Source organism: Taudactylus pleione, unplaced genomic scaffold, assembly GCF_031769625.1.
Source record: "Taudactylus pleione unplaced genomic scaffold, aTauple2 ptg000016l, whole genome shotgun sequence".
In the NCBI taxonomy this organism is placed as follows: domain Eukaryota; kingdom Metazoa; phylum Chordata; class Amphibia; order Anura; family Myobatrachidae; genus Taudactylus; species Taudactylus pleione.
Window position 1 is genome coordinate 13452208 of NW_028284418.1, and position 23154 is coordinate 13475361.

The following is a 23154-nucleotide window of genomic DNA, read 5'->3' on the forward strand; positions in this document are numbered from 1 at the left end:
ATATAGGAGGATAAGAGTGAATAGGAGGAAATGTAGGTAGGAGAGGGAAAGGAGAGAGAGAAGAAAGGCTGGTTGGGAACAGGAGAGAGGAATGGGTATATAGGAGGATAAGAGTGAATAGGAGGAAATGTAGGTAGGAGAGGGAAAGAAGTCTGAAGAACATAGAGACTGATGGAGAGACAGATGGTAATGCAAATGCAACTGCATTCTATCATGGATCGCAGCTGCTAAAATATGCTAATGCCTTCCAAAGCGCAACCGAGCATAGGGACACCCACTGCTGCCTTCTCTTATCCGTATGATGACGTGCAACAGGGTAACCATCGGTACCATTGATGCACATCGGGCAGCCATGATGTATATGTGGCAAGACTAACCAGCCGCAAACACTGCAGCTCTCCTGACATGCAAAGAGCTCTCATGCTGCACAGGAGAACGCAATGACTAATTTATGCACACCCACAAAATGGCGTTTAAGTAGTCAGACATGCCTGCGTTCTTCTAATCACCCCCCAATTACCACCCCTAATGCTGACTACCTGTCACTCACTTTGCGTATGGTTTCTATGTTCAGACATAATGGTAATACAATCGCTGAGCATGCGCAGTGCGGAATTTGCGCATACACATTTGCAAACAATCGATCAGTGAAAATATCGGATTTGCGTACATTTCTGAATCAGGCCCATAATGTGTAACCCTGTGTTTTAGACACCTGCTTGTTGCATAGCCAGTGTCTTTGTATTGGGTTTGGAATTGGTTAGGCTTTCACTATGTCTATGTAACAAGATAACTGCAGTGTCCATTATAAGGGTAAACCTATTCTGGGTAGTACCAATGTGTGAATCAATGAGACTAGAACTGAGAATTTGAATTGGGTAATAAGCCTCAATCTCAATACCCTGCACTTGTGAATTTACGCTATGTTGTGAATATCTGAGCACTCTCTGTCATTCTACTCCAGTACTGCTGCTGCATCTACTACAGTATATTTATGACATGGATAAATCGCTGCTTAGTACATGCATAACGTATGAATGTGCTCAAGCACTGCATAGGGTGGTTTGCCTTACATTTGTAAGTGCACACAAGTTTGTTGTGTTTGATTTATTTATATACCATCCCTGCAACGTACTATCACCCGTCTACTCTGGTGTTGGTTCCGCCCTACAGTTGATTTGGTGAGGCCACTGCTAGAAAATTTTCCAGAGCCACTTTTAGTTCCCAATCTGAGCCTGTCATCCTCCTTACCTCAGAGGCAAATGTGTATGAAATTAAATGCATTTCAGTATTAGATGCTGAGATGATAGTGCAGGACTTGCACATAGTGGGAGATTATCAACTTTTGGAGAGAGATAAAAGTGAAGAAATTGCTCATAGCAACCAATCAGCTTTTGTCATGCTAAATGATAGAAACCGATTGGTTGGTCCTTTGTCTCATTCCAAGATTTGATATATCTCTCCCATAATCAGGGGTGCGCCGAGAGGGGGGATCGGGTACTAATTACCCAGGCCCGGGCTTGCTGGAGGGGCCCGGCGGGGGCCCGGGTCCTGCACCACTCCCCCTCCCTCTTACATCAAAGTAGCCCAGCACACACTGCTGTGTGCTACGCTGCACTGGGAGTTTCTCCTATGCCTGTTGGGGGAGCGATCACACTGATAGCACCCCCCACTGGATATGCACCGGGCTGAGGGGGCTCACAGCATCCCCCCTCGCCAGCGGCGCTTAACTGCACTGCAAAACTTTTATTTTTATTATTATTGTTACCTAAGGGAGCGTGGCCACTCCTTCCACGATTAGGCCACGCCCCCTTTACCCTGGCCCGGCGTGGCTCTTGGCGGGCCTGCCCATAATGAGGTAATCTTCACAAGGTTTGCAAGCTTAAATGTGTTGGTTTCTACCTGATGCTAGTCCTCCCTTCCCATGTAATCTCTGTTTTACACAACATTGTAAAATATATTTTATTACTCAGAATGCAGCACATTTGATAATAAATAATATACACAGTTATTGATATTATTTTTTACTATATAACTGCATAATTTTCTGCTAGTGGGAGGTGAAGGTCCAGAGTAGCAGCTGATAGTAAGTGGATAACGTAGCTGGAACATGATGTCTGCTACAGTAGTTCAGCTATCCAATATTGGAGTGGGTCTGGCTACAGCCTGACTGTAAGGCTGAGGTAGCCAAGGTGTTTCTGGTCTCTTCAGATGTAATAAAGAGAATTTGGGGCCTTGTGCAGGCCGTGATGTTTTTTCTTTTTTAGCACAAAGTAGATGCTATCTGTGAGACTGATGTTCCCTTCCCAGTGGCCTTCAGTTGGTTTAAGCTGACCGATTTGTGGTGGTGATGGTGGTGGTACAATCGGACGTCTCGATATCACTGGAGCCTGGTGCCTGCTAGTTCAGCTATTTGATATTGCAGTGTGTCTGGCTGCAGGCTGACTATAAGGAAGGCCAGGAAAGGTGTTTCTGGTCTCTTCAGGTGTAATAAAGAGAATTGGGGGCCTTGTGCAGGCCGTGATGTTGTTTAGCACAGAGCAGATGTTATCTGGGAGATTGATGTTAGCTTCCCAGCGGCCGTCAGTTGGTATAAGCTGACCGATTTGTGGTGGTGGTGGAATAATTGGCAGTCCCGGTTAATGGTTTTTATACTCCTGAAAAGAAAGAGTGTTGCAGTAAGTGAGAGAAACAAACTTGTAATGATATAGAAAACTGTGTGCTGGCTCATCTATACTAGTAGGTGAGACGATCACCCAGCACTACCACTAGCTACTCCTCTCCTATTCCTCTCCTCTCTCAGGGACTGTTGGTTTTCTGAAAAGAATACAGTTGTATTCCCGCACTAGTCACTCACTTACCCTATAATTATATAAGTGGTGTTATGGGGATATTCAGCGTTATATCATGTTGGTTATTACCTATTATTCCTTCAATCGGATCCTGTTGTCATACAGTAGTGCCACCAATACCCCTTTATATAGTTACTTCAGAAAAAGAAAGAAAGAAAAGAAAGAAAGAGGTTTTGTTCCTCAGTGCACTTATCCCCTAATAACATACATCTATTGTCTATTCAATGTAAACGTGTCCTACTAAAACGTAACTTTTACTGTATGTAAATATTTACTTAAAATAAGTAACCAAATAGCAGCAAAATATTAATATGATAGTTATGTGTATAGATAGAAATAGTGTTTAATATCTTCCACTTGGGAGGAGTGCCTTCATGTACCTAGTTATTATTCAACTTCCTATAAGAGATTGTTAGTCATTCAACTAGTTTATTAAGAGATATATTATTTCCTCGATCTAGTTGATAACGGGTTAAATATTACTCCATATAAAAAATAAAATTGTTTTATATCCGTACTCAATATTTTATTTGCATATGCACTATATTATGGGTATATTATAAGTATCTAATTTTTCTTCACTCTAAAATATGCCTTAATAATATTATATTCAGTGACTTCTAGTATTTATCACTTGCATAGGATCGATCTCTGATTCTCTGTGTTGAGCTCAGTGTTCGTATTTGATACTAGGGGATATATTTACTAAGAGAGCTTATAGAAGTGGAGATATTGCCCATAGCAGCCTATCAGATTCTACGTAACATGCAACTAGCACCTTCTAGAAGACAATTTCTAAAATATGATTGGTTGCTATGGGCAACATCTACACTTCTAAAAACTCTCACTTTAGTAGATGTACCCCTAAGTATCTTGTTTACTTAATACCCTGGAGTCTATTCAGCATGATATAATTGACAAAAAAAAGCGGAAACACTGGTTTCCGCATTATTTAAGCTTTTGACCTTTTCAGCAATGTCCTGTCAGATTTGGGGAAATCAGCCTGACACCCCCCAAAAGATGCACTGACATTGGGGATCACTATAGATACCCCCGAATAACCCTACTGAAGGTATTTAGGGTACTTAAATGCTCTCAATAGCTGCTAATTAGCATCTTTACATAAGTGGTGAAGAATAGAATTTAGCAGGTTTTTTTGCAGAAAATAAGTAGTCCCAGCAAATTTGGGGTACATGAAAATGGGTGCTAGCATATTTTTAAGTTGCTAAAGTGAAGTTTTAGAAATCTTTAAAAATCCACCTGTCGCAAATACCTGCAATCCTAAAAACACCTGGGGCATACTTGGGAACCCCCTGGAGTATATTTTGCTAGTTTTTAAGTTTGTCCCCCAACTTTGTTTTTTTTTGCACCCAAAATGAAAGTACTTTTTTGGGGTGTTCTACATTTTTTTTAAAAGTTTTTTTTTGATACAGTTTACCTGTGCTGGACTGTCCCAAGGGTGCTGGGTGGTTCCCGCAAGTTTGCACCCCAAAACCCCAATTCTGTCCTTTTTTTCGACAGGTTTCATAGGTGAATCTTTTTTGCCTATTCCAATGCATTGACTTTCCGCATCGGCGAAAAGGCTTTGGAACTGAATACGGGGCAAAGTTTTTGCCTGGCGAAACTTTTCCACAGAAACTGACTTTTCACACCTAATTGAATACTCACCTTAGAGGTAAATTTACTAAAGTGAGAGTTTTTAGAAGTGGAGATGTTGTCCATAGCAACCAATCATATTTTAGCTATTGTCTTCTAGAAGGTGCTAGTTGAATGTTATGTAGAAACTGATAGGCTACAATGGGCAACATCTCCACTTCTAAAAGCTCTCACTTTAGTAAATATATCCCCTAGTATCAATTACGAACACTGAGCTCAACACAGAGAATCAGAGATCGATCCGATGCAAGTGATAAATACTAGAAGTCACTGAATATAATATTATTAAGGCATATTTTAGAATTAAGAAAAATTAGATACTTATAATATACCCTCAATATAAAGCATATGCAAATAATATATTGAGTACGGATATAAAACAATTATATAGAGAATAATATTTAATCCCTTTATCAACTAGATCGAGGAAATAATATATCTCTTAATAAACTAGTTGAATGATTAATAATCTCTAGGAAGTTGAATAATAACTAGGTACATGAATGCACTCCTCCCAAGTGGAAGATATTAAACACTATTTCTATCTATACACATAACTATCATTTTAATATTTTGCTGCTATTTGGTTATTTATTTTAGGTAAATATATATATACAGTAAAAGTTACATTTTAGTAGGACACATGTTACATTGAATAGACAATAGATGTATGTTATTAGGGGATAAGTGCACTGAGGAAGAAAACCTCTTTCTTTCTTATTCTGTTACTGTTGGTTTTCTATAAGATGAGCTACATGTGTTGCTCTGTCTTGCAGCTGTTAGATAAGGATGAAATGGGCTCTTTCCTTCTGTCTATCAGTCGCACAGACAGAGCAGCAGGTATAGCCAGTCCCATAGGTGATCAGCATTGATAGGGAGAGGAGACAAATAGCCAGTGTCAGTGATCACGCCACGTAGAAGAATCTACATTTGTAATTTGTGTTGGTAGCAAAACAGTAACCTCTAGTACTTGGATGGTTCCATTAGTACAAGTAGTAACAATGGACAAGGAGATATTACATTGTTTGGCTCCCTGTGTTTAAGGATTAAAGAAGAATTAGTGGCACAGCACCATTAGTATGATATAGAGTATGATGGGTCACAGGAGCATTATAATGAAGTGTCAGAGTGCGGCGTCATACTGAGAAATACCATAAAGTCTGCTCCACCTGTAGCAGATATATCTTATATTGCTGATGAGCTGTAATAATTTTATATTTTATTGTGTATTCAAGAAATCTCAATAAACAGTATGGTTGCAGATTAGGAAATATATGATCGCAAATGTCACGGGTGCATAGAGTCGGTCTTACTGTGTGTCGATTAAAAGGAGAATCCCGGGATTGGGTGGCTGCCGCTCCAGTACTCCAGCCCAGGGAGTTTCTGCAGCTCTTGATGGTGCTACAAAAAGAAATATTAATTTAAAAAACACTGCATACAATCTAATCTTCTTCTTATTAATGTAACCTTATATAACCATAACCATCGTATCTACATATGGGGTCCTTTTAGTTCAAACTGGTGATGCAGTTAATTGCTACTCTGCAGCATGTTATATATTATGAAGCTAAAACTGACTACTGTGTGCTCATGTGAGCTTTACTAAGTATATACTGTCGGCACCAGCCTGGATATCCAGTTGTGGGGTTAGAAATGATTAATTTAGCAGCCAGATTGTAGAAAGCACTGTACATACATCACCCTGCTTACTGTGGAAGTGTATAGAGATGTTGCATTCCGGCAGTGTAGTCACCGTCTGTTGTCTCTGGAGTCTCCTATAGTTTATGAGAGACCCATGCAGTTATGGCTTCAGATGCAAGGCATTATACTAATAATCCCAAGCTGAGACAGATCCTATAGCAACTGCTGGTCAGTGACTACTAGAGCTAATGTAGCATGGATGTATTAGTGCTGGCAATAGGGCAGATCAAATGCAAGGCATTACTAATAAACCCAAGCTGAGATGGATCCTATAGTAACTGCTGGTTCAGTGACTACTAGATCTAATATAGCATGGATGTATTAGTGCTGGCAATAGGGGAGATAAGATGCAAGGCATTACTAATAAACCCAAGCTGAGATGGATCCTATAGTAACTGCTGGATCAGTGACTACTAGATCTAATGTAGCATGGATGGATTAGTGCTGACAATAGGGGAGATCAGATGCAAGGCATTACTAATAAACCCAAGCTGAGACGGATCCTATAGTAACTGCTGGATCAGTGACTACTAGATCTAATGTAGCATGGATGGATTAGTGCTGACAATAGGGGAGATCAGATGCAAGGCATTACTAATAAACCCAAGCTGAGATGGATCCTATAGTAACTGCTGGATCAGTGACTACTAGATCTAATGTAGCATGGATGTAATAGTGCTGGCAATAGGGGAGATCAGATGCAAGGCATTACTAAAGGTGGCCACACGGCACGATATACTTGCCGATCCGATGGATCGGCACGATATAGGTGCTATATCGTGCCATGTATGGGCACAATATCGTACCTGATATTGTGCTGCGCGCTCCCGCGGGGTCGTACATCGCATCCCCAGATCTTCCTGCAAAACCATCTGACCTGGGATGCGATGTACGATCCCACTCAAATGGTGGAGAGGGGAACGGCAGTGACAGCACGATCGGTCTACTTACGGATCCGCAGTCGCACTACATGGTGCATCGCACCGTGTATGGCCAGCATAATAAACCCAAGCTGAGATGGATCCTATAGTAACTGCTGGATCAGTGACTACTAGATCTAATGTAGCATGGATGGATTAGTGCTAGCAAAAGGGGAGATCAGATACAAGGCATTACTAATAAACCCAAGCTGAGACAGATCTTATAGTAACTGCTGGACCAGTGACTACTAGATCTAATGAAGCATGGATTTATTAGTGCTGACAATAGGGGAGATCAGATACAAGGCATTACTAATAAACAGAAGCTGAGACAGATCCTATAGTAACTGCTGGTCAGTGAAACTAGATCTAATGTAGCATGGATTTATTAGTGCTGACAATAGGGGGAGATCAGTCTTTGGGGCTCTTCAATGTATCTCGTAGTGTAAAAATAAACGTCCCACAAGTTTCAATGAACAAAAATTGTACAACAACCACAAAAGCTTTGTGTGTTTCTGGGTCTACAAGTGCATCAGATATCAGGTTAAATATACATATTTATAGCCCTATTACACCAGAGCAAAAACCTTGGTTATTGCTGAGTCTACCTGGGTTGCAGCTCAGTGCTAAAAGGTCCCTGAAAAATAACCCGTGTCAAGTAGCCCGGCAATCCAACCCAGGTAGCTACCAGGATCGACACAGGATGGACCCGGGTAATGGTGCAGTGTGAACAGGGCAACCCGGGTTATCCGACCTGGGTCATGCCTAAAATGAGCTGAATGGTGGTTATGGAGCAGTCACCTCCAACGTTTTATGACCTGACAAGTTTAGCAGGGCAGACCCAGATTTAGTGTGAATGGGGCCAGTGTCGGACTGGCTGATTTGAGAATAGCCCAGATCGATGGTGCTATGCAGGGCCGTAACTAGGGTGGTGAGACCTGTGCCATGGCACAGGGCACCGCAGGCCAGGGGGTGCTGTTCGGGCCTGTCAATTTTATTTTTATTTTCATTCTTCCGTTTAGCTTCCTCTTCTTTTATCTCCTGACCTCCCTTATCTCTTCCCTGGCCTTTCCCCATTAAGCCATGATCCTTTTTTGGGGGCACGTCTTATGTCCGTATTTGAAAAATAGGTGGGGGAGTGCCAATGCTCTTTTTGGCACAGGACACCAAAAAGTCTAGTTACGGCTCTGGTGCTGTGTAAACGGTGTCTGACCTGGGTTGGAACCATGTCTGAAAACCCAGGTCCGACCACGGTGGAAAATAGGTATTTGTTTATACTGTAAAATACGTATTGGAATAGACTTCTGGGCCTGCTCTAATTGTACAAAGAGCTATTACAATGAAGGAAACATATTTTATGACACTTTTTTCCTGTTTGCCTGATTTTCAAATACAACCAACTCTCTGGCTTCCTCCGTATTGGTTATATGGCCACTCTGGTAAAGTGTATCTAACAGCACCAAACCCTGATCAAGTCAGAGAGGGAGGGCAAACGGTGAAGACATATAATATGCTCACCCCTAATGCTGCATTACTATATATGCCTGATGTCAGTGCTTATCAATAGTGCAGCACAAACACAACTTCCTTATGATTGCACATTGGAATAGACATCTAGCGGTAATTCCTTTTGTCTATAAGAAGTGGTAACGTACCTTAAATGGCAGGAAAGGAGGTGTCACTCTCCTGTGCTCTATGTCCCTCCAGCTGATGGAGCATAGGAAAGGGTGTTCACAGATGTTATCTGACACCCCAAGGCGATGTTCTGCCTTCTTTTTCAGCAGCTGTAAATGTAAATATCAGATGCCTTCACATCACATTTTGTTTACCAATTATTATTCAGTAAATATGAAGTAAACTGTACTTTTATCTTTCAGTGGGCGGGATGCAGCAAAGGGAGAAATGCGGTCAAACCCCCAAAATGCGTGTTTGACCGCATTTCTCATATGCACCAAGACACGGAAATTCGATGCGGTGGGTAATGCCATATGATGATGGTGTTACCCTATAGAAACCTATGGGCTTCTCTCTGGAAAGTGCTGTGAGAAGGATCCAATCGGATCTCTTCCAGCACCCCCCACGGAGCTGACGTCCTTCTGCGCAGAAGGACACCAGAAGGACTTCTTGGTCATAGAATGAATGCGGGAGAGTCACATTTTTCTGGGACTGTCCTGCTGTCCCACCTACGGCCCGCAGTGTCACGCAGTGGGAGAGAAGTTGGGGGGAGCACAAATCAGAGCAATGGGCAAGATGAGGCATACTAGATGTCATGCGCATGCGCATGGCATCTATTCACTAAGGTAAGGAGATCCTGGGGGCTGCTCAGCATCTCAGAGAGCACACAACCATAATGACACCAGCGGAGGTGCCACGAGGCTTAATTCCCTTTCATCGCAGCTCCGTCCCCTTTACACAAAGTCCCGCCCCCTATTTGTGAGCGTACACCTATGGCGCGCAAAATGTCCTGGGTGTCGACACTTAAAAGTTGGGAGGTATGTAATGCTGTGGTAGCCCTCTATAGCCTATGGCCTATACATTTCAGATTAAGCCGGCGGAAGGTTCCCGGGTGCTGTATAATACATGCCACAGGTAAAATCACATCCTGCAATACGGTTTTGGACAATAACATTGCGCTCATTACACATTGGAAATGCGATTTTTGAAAAATCCCCCCTTACTGTGATGCCATTAAACATGAGACGACTTAAAATATGTTGTTATTTTTATAAAAAATACATTATTTTTTACTTATTTTTTAAGGGGTGTCATTACTGTAAAGGAAAAACATTATAGGGCTTGCTGGATGTTTTATCTTTATTGAAAAAGTGAAGCCTTCAATAGATATTAAAAATCTAACAAATGTTCTCATAAATGTTGTTAGAGGTCCCAGCCCCAGAGCTCTCATATCCATACCTACCAACATTTGAATGATGGAAGTAGGGACAGGGCTCGTGCCCTGAAAGGGGGTGTGGCTTCTGAAAGGGGGCAGAGCTGATTGAAAATGGGGCGGAGCCTCGTGGCTTTGCCCGTTTTTGTCACTTTGGGGGTGTGCCCAGCACTCTCCGAGATGCTGGGCAGCCCTCAGGCTGCCCATACACAAGAGAACAGATGCCGGGCGCATGCACATGTGTTCTCCTCCTGCACACCTGCTGCTTTGCTATGCAGGGCAGCGGTTTGTGCTTTCCCCAACTTCCCCCCCCCACGGGACACTGCGGCCCGTGGGCGGGACAGCGGGACAGTTCCAGAAAAATGGGACTGTCCCGCTGGAAGCAGGACAGTTGGGAGGTATGAATATCACACAGATACCATCCTGTGATTGCAGGTAGCCTGTCACAGCCAGATCTTTTATCTCAGGGTTAACCTGCAGTTTGTGGAACCGCAAAATAATCTCAGGTCCTCACCTTCTTCAGAAAATGCTTTGCCTCCGGATTCAGCCATGTTGGGAACTTTGGCTCCTCATGCAGCACTGACTTGTAAAATAGCCGAGTGTGGGGGCCATTATAGAACGGAAATTTTCCTGTAGCCATCCTGGTAACTGTGATCCCCAGGGACCACCAATCCACGGCTTTCCCGTATGGCTTATTCAATAGAACCTAATAAAGTGATGGATCACAATATAAATAATTATATCTGTAATTACAATTTCTTTGTGTGTTACTGCCAGGTTTATGAATCTCTAACAACTGTTGGCCCTTAGATTTCTTCTTCTACACTGTCTTACACCCCTTTCTTATACACCATGTCCTAATCCAATGTCTGTATTATTCTGCATCCCCTGTGGCTTTATACTCTGTCACTATGGCCTTCTCCCTAGTGCAGCTCCAGGACAGTGGGAATGACTCAGGGGTGGACACAATGCTGATGTTTGGGGCATTGAGCAATATATTTGTACTGTGTGTGTGTCAGAGTCGCACCGTGCACACATGGTGACTGATTACCAATGACAGTCGCAGTGAGGATTTGGACACAAAGTGATTGACAGTCGGGTAAATTTACTAAGATTCGACTTTGGTCGAGTATTTATTTTAATCTCGATTTGCATCGCCGAATCTCAGGTGATTTTCCAGTAATAGATTTATCCTGTGACTATCCTGTGCTATTACCATCCTGGGATATGATAGTAAGACAAAGACTGCAGCTATCCTTGTTACATACATAGGGAAGCTTTCACCAGAGCAACCCGGCAAATGTTTTCTTTGTTGTTACCCTTTTAAAAACAGACATGGGCGTAGCTATAGTAGGTGCAGTGAGTGCCAATGCTGTGGGGCCCAGAGGGTTAGGGGGTCCATCACTGAGGCCTGCCTCAACTGCAACCAGGTCATAAAGTTGACTACTAGGTTCCTGGAATTGCTTGCTAAGTGACAAAATGTGACCTGGGGGGCAATGTGTGGTACGAGTACTGGTGGCAGTACAATGTGGCATATTAACTTGGGGCACTATAAGATGGCATAATATGTACTGGGTGCACTGTATGGTATAATGTGAACTAGGGCACTACTATGGGGCATATAATGAACAACTGCTGTAGAGAGAGGTGTCTCTCTGGAAGGGGGTTCAGGCCCCTTAAAAAATGTTGCTATGGGGTCCACAAAGTTTTGTCTGTGCCCCTGGAAATGGGTATTATTTACCTTTGAAAATACCCGGTTTCAGCAGAGAAAGGAATTTTCTCACTTTAATAAATAAACCTGTATCTATGTAACTATGATCTCTAGCCATGGTCATGTGTTTTCAATTCTCTATACAGACATAGAACACCTACGGAATATGACATACTCACTAAACATTATCCTAATACCCTGCTATAAACCAGTGTTTCCCTAATCTGGTTCTCATGCGCTCACAACAACTTGTGTTTTTAGGATATCTGTCTGTGGAAATGCAGCATAACTACTGACCCAGCTTTTACTGGTAAATTTGGGAAACACTGCTACAGTATATGCTATTTGCAGACATTGTACTAGCGCTAACACATGTCCTATTTCACCCATGGTAGTGGACTTTCTGCCACTGCGTGATGTGTAACTGACAGGATACAGGGGCCTATTCATTAAACATAAAAATTCAATGGAGATAATTAGCTTTAGAACTCTCATGGAGTTCTAGCTAATTATAGGTGGAATTCATCATTCCACCTCTCCATAAGTATCTATTCCGAAAAGCTGTCATTTTTGCGATGACAGCTTTTCGGGAAATAGATACTTTTCCCTGCCTACACTAACTTATCGCGTCTGGAAACAGTGCTGCGCATGCGCTGTTACATCTGTAAAACCAGCGCATGCGCAGCACTGGCTACAGATGCGTTAAGTTTCGTACCCCCCCCGATCCCCCCCCACCCCCCTCCGCTCACCTTCCCCCCCCCCCAACTTACCTGTCCGCGCAGCAACCTCCGGCTCCGTCCTGCTGGTCTGTCATGTGGTTTCCCAGCAGACCACATGACAGATTAGAAAAAAAAAAAAATTTTTTTTCTTTTTCTAAACTTTCTTGTGCTCTGCTGGGGAGCACACATGACAGACCAGCCTCCGGAGCCTGACGACGGAGCAGAGCGCCGGAGGGACTCGTCGGGGGACCTGCACACGCTGATACAGGTAAGTGGATTCTGCTATTCGCCACCTCACAGTGGCGAATAGTAACTGCATCAAATTCCGAAAATTGATAATTTTCGGAATTTGATGAATACCATAATTTCCACATCCCCATACTAATGTATGGGGAGTGTGGAAATTAACGCAGGGGAACTTAGCAAGGAGATATCTGTGATATCTCCTGTGTTAAGTCTGTTCATGAATACCAAAATAACGTTATTTAAGGAAAATGTCCTTAAAAACGTTATTTTAGTGTTGATGAATAGGCCCCACAGTCATTCTGTTTACATTTACAAATTTGACCTTCATAATATCAGCTCACAATGTCGTCAGTTATGATGTCAAAATTGTTGAAATGTCGACATTCTGCATGGACTGTAGGATTAGGGTTAGGCTATAGGAGGGGAGGGTAAAGGTTTGGCCAGTGGTTCTCAAACTTGGAAAAAAATCCACAGGTGGATCTAATTATTTCACTTGTGATTCTGTGAGGAGACATTGAAAACATGCAATGTTTGGGGTCCTGAGGACAGAGATTGAGAACCTGTGGGTTAGGCTACAGAAGGGAAGGGTAACGGTTAGGCACTAAAGGGAGGGTTATGCTGTGAGAGGGGAGATTAAAGTTAGGCAGTAGGGGGTGGGTTAGGTTAATTGAAGAGAGGTTCGGGTTAGGCACTAGGGGGATGGTTAGGCTACAGGAGGGGAGGGTAAGGGTTAGGCACTAGAGGGAGGGTTAGGGTACAGGAGGGGATGGTAAGGGTTAGGCACTAGGGGGAAGGTTAGGCTGTGAGAGGGGAGGTTAGGGTTAGGCACTAGGGGAGGGTAATGCTGCGGGAGGAAAGGTTAGGGTTAGGCACTAGGGGAAGGGTAATTTTGTGGGAGGGTAGGTTAGGCACTAGGGGGAGGGTAATTCTGTGGGAGGGGAGGTTAGAGGGCTTGGACTATGGATTAGGGATATTTTCCACAGGAACCGCTGCAAGATGAGCCAGAAGTCATCATGATGACATTACGACCATGTTGACATTCTTGTGTTGAATTATACATTTTGGCATCATGATGTTGACAAAATATACCACACCCATATCTAACATTGCTTATTCTTCCTTCCTTCATATTACATACTGTATACTACCTAATTACAGAATATGTGTGGATATTTGATATATCTGTGATATCTGTTACTACTAAGCATGCTCCTGACTAAAGCTGGATGTGGTTCCGGACCTGTGTTTTTCATGTTATATAGATATAATAAATACAATCAGAGCCCTTTTGAGAAGCAGCTGATACCAGGCATACAACGCTTCACAGGTTCTAGATCAACTCAACGTGATGAGATTAGTGGCAATGGTCATAGTACTTGCCGACTTCTATGTTTTCTCTGGGGAGGAGAAGCAGGTGGACGGTGCTGGAGGCGGGAAGGACGAATCGCGTAATTAAGCCCCGCCCATCACAGTAATTTGTTGTGAACACTGCATATTTAAATATGGGAGGGGCCAAATGACACGATTCTCATAGACATGCGTCATTAGGTCCCGTTCTCTACTCACAGACCCGTCGTTCCCCGGGAATATTCTCCCCATTCTGTCTACTTCACTAGGAAGTGGGTGGAATGCGGGAGAAGTTCCTACTCTTCCAGGGATGCGAGGTATTGCCTGAAAAATCGTGAGTCTCCCACAGGTCCCGAGAGAGTAAGCAAGTATGGTACAACTGTATTCTACATTATACAAACAGGAAGCTACAACTCCTAACATTACATGACTGCAGAACATTAACATACTATAATTATTCTGCATCTTCAATACTAAACACTGCATCGAGCATCTAAATAATGCAGGCAATTACATTAAAAACCAGAAAGATTTATTGGAATATAAATTTGTAAAACCTCTAATTTTGTATCTCACCTCTGGGGCCATGTAACGGATGGTGCCAGTCCTGCCGCAGATTGTTTTACCTGGATGCATGCCATCCTGGGCGAGGCCAAGATCTATAATTTTTATGTGGCCTTCCTCATCCAGCATTATGTTGTCTGGTTTAATATCCCTGTAGTGATATAAAGAGATTTCTAGGTCTGATTAGAAGGAAACAGGATACAACAATGGAACTTTTTACACATGCCGACTGTCCAACTGGCAGCCCTCCAAGGCTTTCTGTGTGAGGTTCAGTCTCCTATATGTCCATAAATTATTAGGTTACTAAGGAGACCGAGTTATTTTCTGACACTAATGAACGGAGCAAAATGCACTGAACCCAAAATAGATATTTGCCTTCATTGAATAATGTGCACTATACAGATGGCATACGGTCAATATCCAGACCGCGGGGATTCCAGTTGTTAGAATGCTGGCGCCGGAATCCCGACACCTGTCAGAATCCCGACCGCTGGAATCTCGAAGGTAAGCAGATGGGTTAGGGTTAGGCACTAAGGGGGGAGGGTTAGGTTTAGTGTGCGGGGAGGGGTAGATGATTAGGTTTAAGCACTAGGGGGGAGGTTAGGTTCAGGCACTGGGGAGGGAGGGTTTGGGTAGGGAGAGGGGGAGGATTAGGAAATCGACCGACAGGTGTCGGTATCCTAACCCTGTCTGGATGCCGGCTTCAAGATTCTGACTGCCAGGATCCCGTACCCATCCCATACAGATAAATGCTAATTTCTTGCTGTGGTAATCCAAGTTTACACTTTTGTGTAAGTACATAACTCTTAGCAGTATATTTTATAGCATGGCGACTGCCTAAATCCTGCATTTTAACCTTTATTACATATATGTGGGACTTTCATGTCATAGGTTAAAGAAGATACTGCTGTTATTGCAGATGCGGATGTGTCATCACACATCTAGTATCAATACGCCATGCGGCATGAGATGCCTGGCGGAAGTGAGTCGTCAGGTTCTATTGCGTTGTGCCTTTTTTGCCAAAAATGCATCTAAGTTGCAACATGATGTGACTAGGATGCACAAGGAGATTGCACTGATTAATTTAATATGCAACACTTGTATAGTGTACACGAAGCACAATGGACCTTGACATGGAAAAAAGCTGTGGCCACTGCATTGTGGTATCGTATACAGATTCAGAGACTCAGTCACACACAGAAATACAAATGTCACATATCAAATTAACTTAGCACAGTCTTCTAGAGCTTCCTAGTCACATCTCATTGCGAGTAAAACACATTTTCATCAATAAAATGCCCAGCGCTAGCAGAGTAGCACGGGACTTGGTGCGCCGAGAGGGGCTATTTGGCACGACTACAGCAATGATGTGTGAGGACACTTGTATCTATAACATGTAAGATTATTCTACTAACCGATGAGCAATGCCTCTTCTGTGGAGATATAGGATGCCACAGATTAGTTCTGCTGTATAGAACCTGAACAGGAGAAGTGAATGAAGTTAGTAAATGATTATATAACTATCCTAAAGTGAATATGTTTAATATGTGTGAAGAAATGAACTAATCAGCTGCACAAATAGAGATTATATGTCCCGCATTCAGGCATGTCCCCTTTCTGTCAATGGGGCTGCAGATGTCTCGGCGGCCCTGGCTGTGCCTAACGGGTGCACACAGCACGTCTACTCTCTGATCTCTACAGATGCCTCCATAAGATACAAGTACGCCCAGGAGACCAGAGAGGTGAGGAAGAGGCGAATTGTCCAAAAGTTTCAGTCACGTGAAAAGTTACATTTCTTACAGCTGTAGAATCACCTCTTTGATTAGATAAAACTTTTCTTTGTTTCTCCTAAGGCACCGCACAGGTTATTCTCATTTATGGCATCAATTATTAATGACAGTAAAAGACGCAGTAACACTTTTGTATATTTCAAACCTTATATTACATAGGACAAAGAGCACCTAGGCACATATTTATCTACTCTGAGGGGCAAATTACCTAAAGGTGGTTCGATAAATATGGTGATGTCTATAATTTACATGTGACAAATAGGGACAGCAATTTGTTCTGTGGGTTTAGACAAATGGTTAATTTGTGGAGGTTGTGGCTTTAGGAAAGTATGGAAAACACTGCAAGTTTGTTTGTACAGCAAGTCAGGCCCTTGTTAGGCCTCTTCCATGAAAGCCACCGTCTTGCTGTAGACATTTCTCTGTTTTGGTGGATATCTAGGTACAGTTGTACAAAGTGATGCACATGGCACCAACATAGAGGAATTTGTACTTTATAAATGAGACTCTGGACCTTATTCAGAGTCAAATGTAAATTTAATTTGTGGCTTTGTTGGCTGTAAATTGTATTTATGTTGAAAGTACAATGCTCATCTATTTTGGGTTTGCCCAATGTGAAACTACATATGACTAGGGTATCAAGATCTAGAATGGGCCAAAATACAGTAAGGGGGTGGTAAGGGCATGCAAACTAGAATGGGCAGCAAAAGTTGCAAATGTAGCTGCCCGGAGGAGCCTGGGCTGTAATGCTATAACTAAGTTGTATGCTGATTGGTCACTTGGATATCTGTTATCTGCATTACCCAGACAATAACTGTACTACATTTGCATTGTGTACTGCCATGTTCAGCATTTTGAGAAATCACCCTGAAACCAGGCTTCCGTCGTACTCCTGCCACTTCTGACCAGGTAGCCGTGAAGGCGAGGGAGCCGTAGCTACAGACTTACAAATGCAACTGTCTCTGAATAGATTGCAGGAATGTGACGTTTCACATGCAGATGTATTTGGGAATTCTGTTTGCTTGCAACTCTGAATATGGCGCTGTAGGTTTATTTTTCCATATATAATGTTTTGGCTTATGAAATTGTTGCAGTGCTTAATATATTTTGTGTCTCCTTCATCTGACAATCCTGTCACCTTCTGTTTATTTCTACCCACCCTCAGTGACTGCTCTCTGCAATATCTCATTTGTAGTTATTTACTTACTGCACTTTGTCTATCTCTATGGAACCGCACATTTTTATTAGTGCCTCCAGGCTGCCACCGCCAATGTACTCCATTATGAAATACGCGTGGGCCTATAACACAAGAAAACTTTCAGGTAAATACAAATATTCATTAAAAGCATAAATAAGTTTTAAGATCCTAGAACATAAAGATCCACAGCTCATACTTTTGAAGTTGGCAGGTGATCTGTTATTATAAAGAGATGGGCTGTTCCTGCTGATAATTTACTTCTGGTCTGGATGATTTGAGGCTGCAGCCATATAAGGGTACAAAGGATTCAGTATCTGAGACATAAGAAATGTGTGACACCCCATTCAGAGTAACTCACACAGGGGCCTATTCATTAAACTTTAAAATTCTCTAGAGATAGTTAGGTTTAGAACTCGCATAGAGTTCTAGCTAATTATAGGTGGAATTCATCATTCCACCTCTCCATAAGTATCTATTCCGAAAAGCTGTCATTTTTGCGATGACAGCTTTCCGGGAAATAGATACTTTTCCCTGCCCACACTACCTTATCGCATCTGGAAACAGTTCTGCGCATGCGCTGTTACATCTGTAAAACCAGCGCATGCGCAGCACTGCCTACAGATGCGTTAAGTTTGTGTACCCCCCCTGACCCCCCCCCCCTCCGCTCACCTCCCCCCCCCCCCCCACGACTTACCTGTCCGCGCAGCAGCCTCCGGCTCCATCCTGCTGGTCTGTCATGTGGTTTCCCAGCAGACCACCTGACAGATTAGAAAAAAAAAAAACTTTTTTGATGAATACCACAATTTCCACATCCCTATACTAATGTATGGGGAGTGTGGAAATTAACGCAGTGGAACTTAGCAAGGAAATATCTGTGATATCTCCTGTGCTAAGTCTGTTCATGAATACCAAAATAATGTTATTTAAGGAAAATGTCCTTAAAAACGTTATTTTAGTGTTGATGAATAGGCCCCACAGAGTCACATCACTGTACATCATAGTGTGTCTCCAGCATCATAGTGGGGAATGTAATCACTGATAATAACATTACATACTAATAAGATAGTGACAGTGTGACTAGGTTAATGTCCTATAGATTATGGCAGAGCAGTAAGAAGTTCCTGTACCTTGGATTGCAGTGCCATATAGGCCTGACAGAGGAAAGGGCATCCCTGGGCCTGAAGAAGTATTCTCCTCTCCCTCATTATAGAGTTGATGTTTTGAGTCTTTTTAATAATTTTCACTGCAAGTAAATCCTTACTGCCGGGGAAAGATGCGAGGACGACCTGAGAAAGACAGTGAGATAACTGATAAGTTTAGTAATATTCAGTGATCAGATAGTTAGTAATAGCTACAGAGCTGATAATCTTCATACAGGTTGGGTCTCCCATATCCAAAATGCTTGGGACCAGGAGTATTTTGGGTACCGGAATATTCCGTATTTTGGAATATTTGCATTTAATAATGAAATATCTTGGGAATGGGACCCAACTATACACACAGAATGCATTTATGTGTTATATACACCTTATACACACATTGTGTCCCATCAGGTGACCACTGCACACAGCAGTAACACAAGACTAGTGAGACATGTATGTTGTAGAACTCCATCCAATGGGATGAATCTGCTTAATCTTATTACTGCCAGAGCCTACACGTTCCACAGTCTCCTAACATGCTTGGATTTGCCATAACTACATGAATACCAGAGTCTACGGACACAGCATGTATAGTGCCTTGATGGCGTCTACTCATAGTTATTACATGGTGGTGATATCTTAGAAATATTATAAAATAAGATGACTTTCACCCAGGTGCTGTGTGATATCCAGGGCCGGATTATAAGGGGGGGTGAAAGGGGCGATCGTCCCGGGGCCTCCACACCTAAAGGGCCCCCACTAAGCAGCAGCAGCTGCAAAAGAGCAGGCACTTTTATTAAGCCCCACCCACCTAGCGGTAAAATGCCGCGATTCGCGGGTAAATCGGCTGGAGGCGGAGCCAGTATGATGCATTTCCATTACAATTGTGTCAAGCCGTGAGGGGGCGGAGCTTAATAACATGGTGCCTTCCTGCCAGGTCCCCTCCCCATCCACAACATGCAGTGCAGATAGTGCAAGGTTAGTGTGTGTGTGTGTGTGTGTGTGTGTGTGTGTGTGTGTGTGTGTGTGTGTGTGTGTGTGTGTGTGTGTGTGTGTGTGTGTGTGTGTGTGTGACTTGTGTGTGTATGTATGTATGTTTTTGTGTAATGTACAGAATGTGTGAAATATGCATGTGTGGTGTATATATGTGTTTTTCTGTGTGACTGTATATATATGTGTGTGTAAGTATATAAATATATGTGTGTTGTGTATGTGTATATATAAATATATACAATTATATTGATAGGGGTCCCTACAAAGTTGATGCCCCAGGGCCCCCTCAAACCTTAATCCAGCCCTGGTGATATCATTAGTTTCTCTTCTATCTCACATATATAACCCCAATATAGGGGACTAATTCCCATATATAACCCCAATATAGGGGACTAATTCCCATATATAACCCCAATATAGGGGACTAATTCCCATATATAACCCCAATATAGGGGACTAATTCCCATATATAACCCCAATATAGGGGACAAATTGAAGTGTCAAGCAGTGAACAATTATTGTTAACAATTTTGTTTCCTATTCACGCTATCTAATTTTCAGCTATATTTTACTTTTATATTAATTTTTGTATATCCCTGATGAAAATGTGAATCTAAATACATTGAAACACTGGATCAGTTCCTGACTTGAAGTGGTTTTTATCACTGAGTGCCGCTTTCTTTCTCTATATTTACCCAACATGTGGGTTGTGGCGGGCACCAGGCACAGTAACCTTGTTTACGGTTAGCCTAGAGTACCATCAATTCCTCTATTCCTACTAGAGCCCACAGTGACATAGGGCTAGCATGGCTGAGATAACAATATGGGACTGTTTATTACAAATTACAACAAACCTGGTAAGGCAATCTCAGCATAGTACTTAAAGTAACAGAATACTGAAAAAGTAAAATATATATATATTATTTTATTTTTTTTCAAGTGGAGACTTTTGTAAAATAATAAGGCTATTGCTCCTTTCCAATGAAAACATTATTGTCTTGTGAAGGGTGGACGGGCGTTAGATATTATAGAAATTGTATATTGTTTTATCATATGTTTAATAAAACCCTGCATACACTTTTGTATAGCAGAGAGGATGATCCAGAGTCATAAATTGATCTTTACTGTTGTAGTTATCTTTTTCAATATGCCATGGTGATAAACTAATGTTCATTTTTTTACATTGAGCAGACAAACGGCAATTAGAAAAATTACATTTATCTTTATATAACGGATATGTCATACCTCCCAACATGACCCTCTCCAGGAGGGACACAATGCTCTGGTCCTGGACTTCCCTGGTAATTTATGATTGGTGGTGGCTCCAGAGGTGGGGCTGCAGTACAGTCCAAAATTAAAATAGGGGAGTCACACCAACTGCCAGTGAGTCCCAGCCAGTGATGTTTGGCAGCGTGTGAAATGACAGTTGGTGTGTCTCCCCTATTTGAATTTTGAACTGCGCTGCAGCCCCACCTCTTACCAGGGAAGTCCAGGACCAGAGCATTGTGTCCCTCCTGGAGAGGGTCATGTTGGGAGGTATGTGATATGTTATTAAATTGTCCCCATAATAATGATAATAATACCATTTGTAGCATTTTACTTTTCTTCAGATGGCGAATGGTCCTGCTAAGGGGTCGCAACCCTTTTGGATCCCTCCGCCCCTGTCCGGCTCCTTCCGCCAGATGTTGGGGCTCTTGTGCGCATAACGTGACCTGTAGGGGCTCTTGTGCACATGCGTGACCTGTGACCGCGAAGGAGCAATGATGAATTGCTCCGGCGCTCGCATCGAATTAGAACGGACCCCGATAATTAACATCATGAATAGACCACTTTATGACTACAATTTACATATTCGCCAAAAAACAATATTCCTGAGGCATACTGGACAATGGATGTGGACTAGCCTGAGATTAGCACAATATGATTTGGGTGGATAAGAACATTTACTATTTTGCCCTATTTTCTCAATTGGGAATGATGGTAGGTATGAATCTATTGTGGTAAGAAACATCACTTACTTTGCCAAAACTCCCTTTTCCAAGGATGGCATGTACTTCAATTTGCTTAAGAGCAAATGATTTCCTCTCAGCTGATGCCAATTCCTTCACAGTGCCCTTCTCATAATCCCCTTCTTCCCGGCTAGCATCTCTAACTTTCTTCCACTTTCTATCTTCTTCAAGCTCTTCCTCAATCACTCTGTGCCGTTTGGCATTCTTAAATTGAGCCTCCAATAGTGGTTTTCCGTGGATGGCATTAATTTTAATCAGGTGCACCCGGATGGATTTGGGGCACAGATGTTTTATTTTTTGTCTCAACCTTTTCCTGTCTGATATCACAGACATGGAAATCTCCATGATGACGTCGGAGGTAAAATATAGCTCTGCTACATATGTAATAAAGTCTGAGGTCTTGATAAATAAAAAAATACTCTACCAAGAAGAGTACCAACTGCTCTATCAAGAGTTATCCAAAGACTGAGATTAGCTCTGGAAATACCAGGCTGAGATGTCATAGACACTTATGATGTCACAAACATAGAGGCCGATGTAACATTCCATGATCTTAAAGACAACAACCATTAAATGGTCCATATTACACATATACTATAAGATAGTATAAGGAGTATGATTTATGTGTATCATGAGTTGTAATACAAAATGTTACTTTTTTCAAACTCCATACATGATTTGCAGCATAGCTAAAATGGTGAACTATATACCAGTAGTCATTAACTTGGATAACCCAATTTAGAATAAAGCCATATTATCTGCACATACACTTCAGAAATAAATTAGGTTTCTCTGAAGGCCATATCATTGGTGACAATCAGAAGTAAAATGTAAGATTTGTGGTTCATTTGCATATACATAGGGCTTGATGCAGAGTTGCATGCAGGGCAGTAAATGTGGGGGGTGAGTGGTGCTGCTGCCCAGGGCACAAGACCTAGGGGTGGCACCATCACATTTGACTTGTAGAATGCCTATAACAGCATCCTACAGCCTGCAGATTTCATAGAATGCACCTGGTGCTCAGCTTCCTTGTTCTGGCGGCGGCCGGCCCCCACTTTGTGATGTCATTATATCACATATGCAGGGGTTGGGAAAATAATTATATTACCTGGGTCAGTCCCAGGTAATATAATTAATGTCCCATTATTATATGTCTTTGTAGTTTGAATGATATATTTACTGCCAATGAAATGTATCTAATTACATACAGTATATTAAATTCAAAGGCTCCATAATCTAACAATTCAACTGTAATGACAAAGCAGATATCTACGTACAATACTGCTATTACTTTGATAAGGTGACTATGGGCCTGATTCAGACCCACTCGCAAGCGGCTGTCCGCTCGCAAGTGGGTCGATGTTCTGGACTGAGCATGCGCACGACGGAGGGAGCTCCGTCGTGCGCATGCGCCAGACGCGA

General features: G+C 42.4%; 1 protein-coding gene across 1 annotated transcript; it reads right to left on the reverse strand.

Annotated features, from left to right (window-relative positions):
* Positions 1-1985: 1985 nt before the first annotated feature.
* LOC148540916 (protein kinase C delta type-like) lies at positions 1986-22077 on the reverse strand. The gene is made up of 9 exons (XM_088473192.1): positions 21742-22077; positions 18716-18874; positions 17598-17689; positions 16019-16081; positions 14616-14754; positions 10531-10722; positions 8785-8913; positions 5822-5909; positions 1986-2657 (listed from the first exon to the last, which is right to left on the reverse strand). The coding sequence occupies exons 1-8, from the start codon at positions 22075-22077 to the stop codon at positions 5832-5834; spliced, it is 1188 nt and encodes a 395-aa protein (XP_088329318.1). The 3' UTR covers positions 1986-2657; positions 5822-5831.
* Between the last annotated feature and the right edge of the window lie 1077 nt (positions 22078-23154).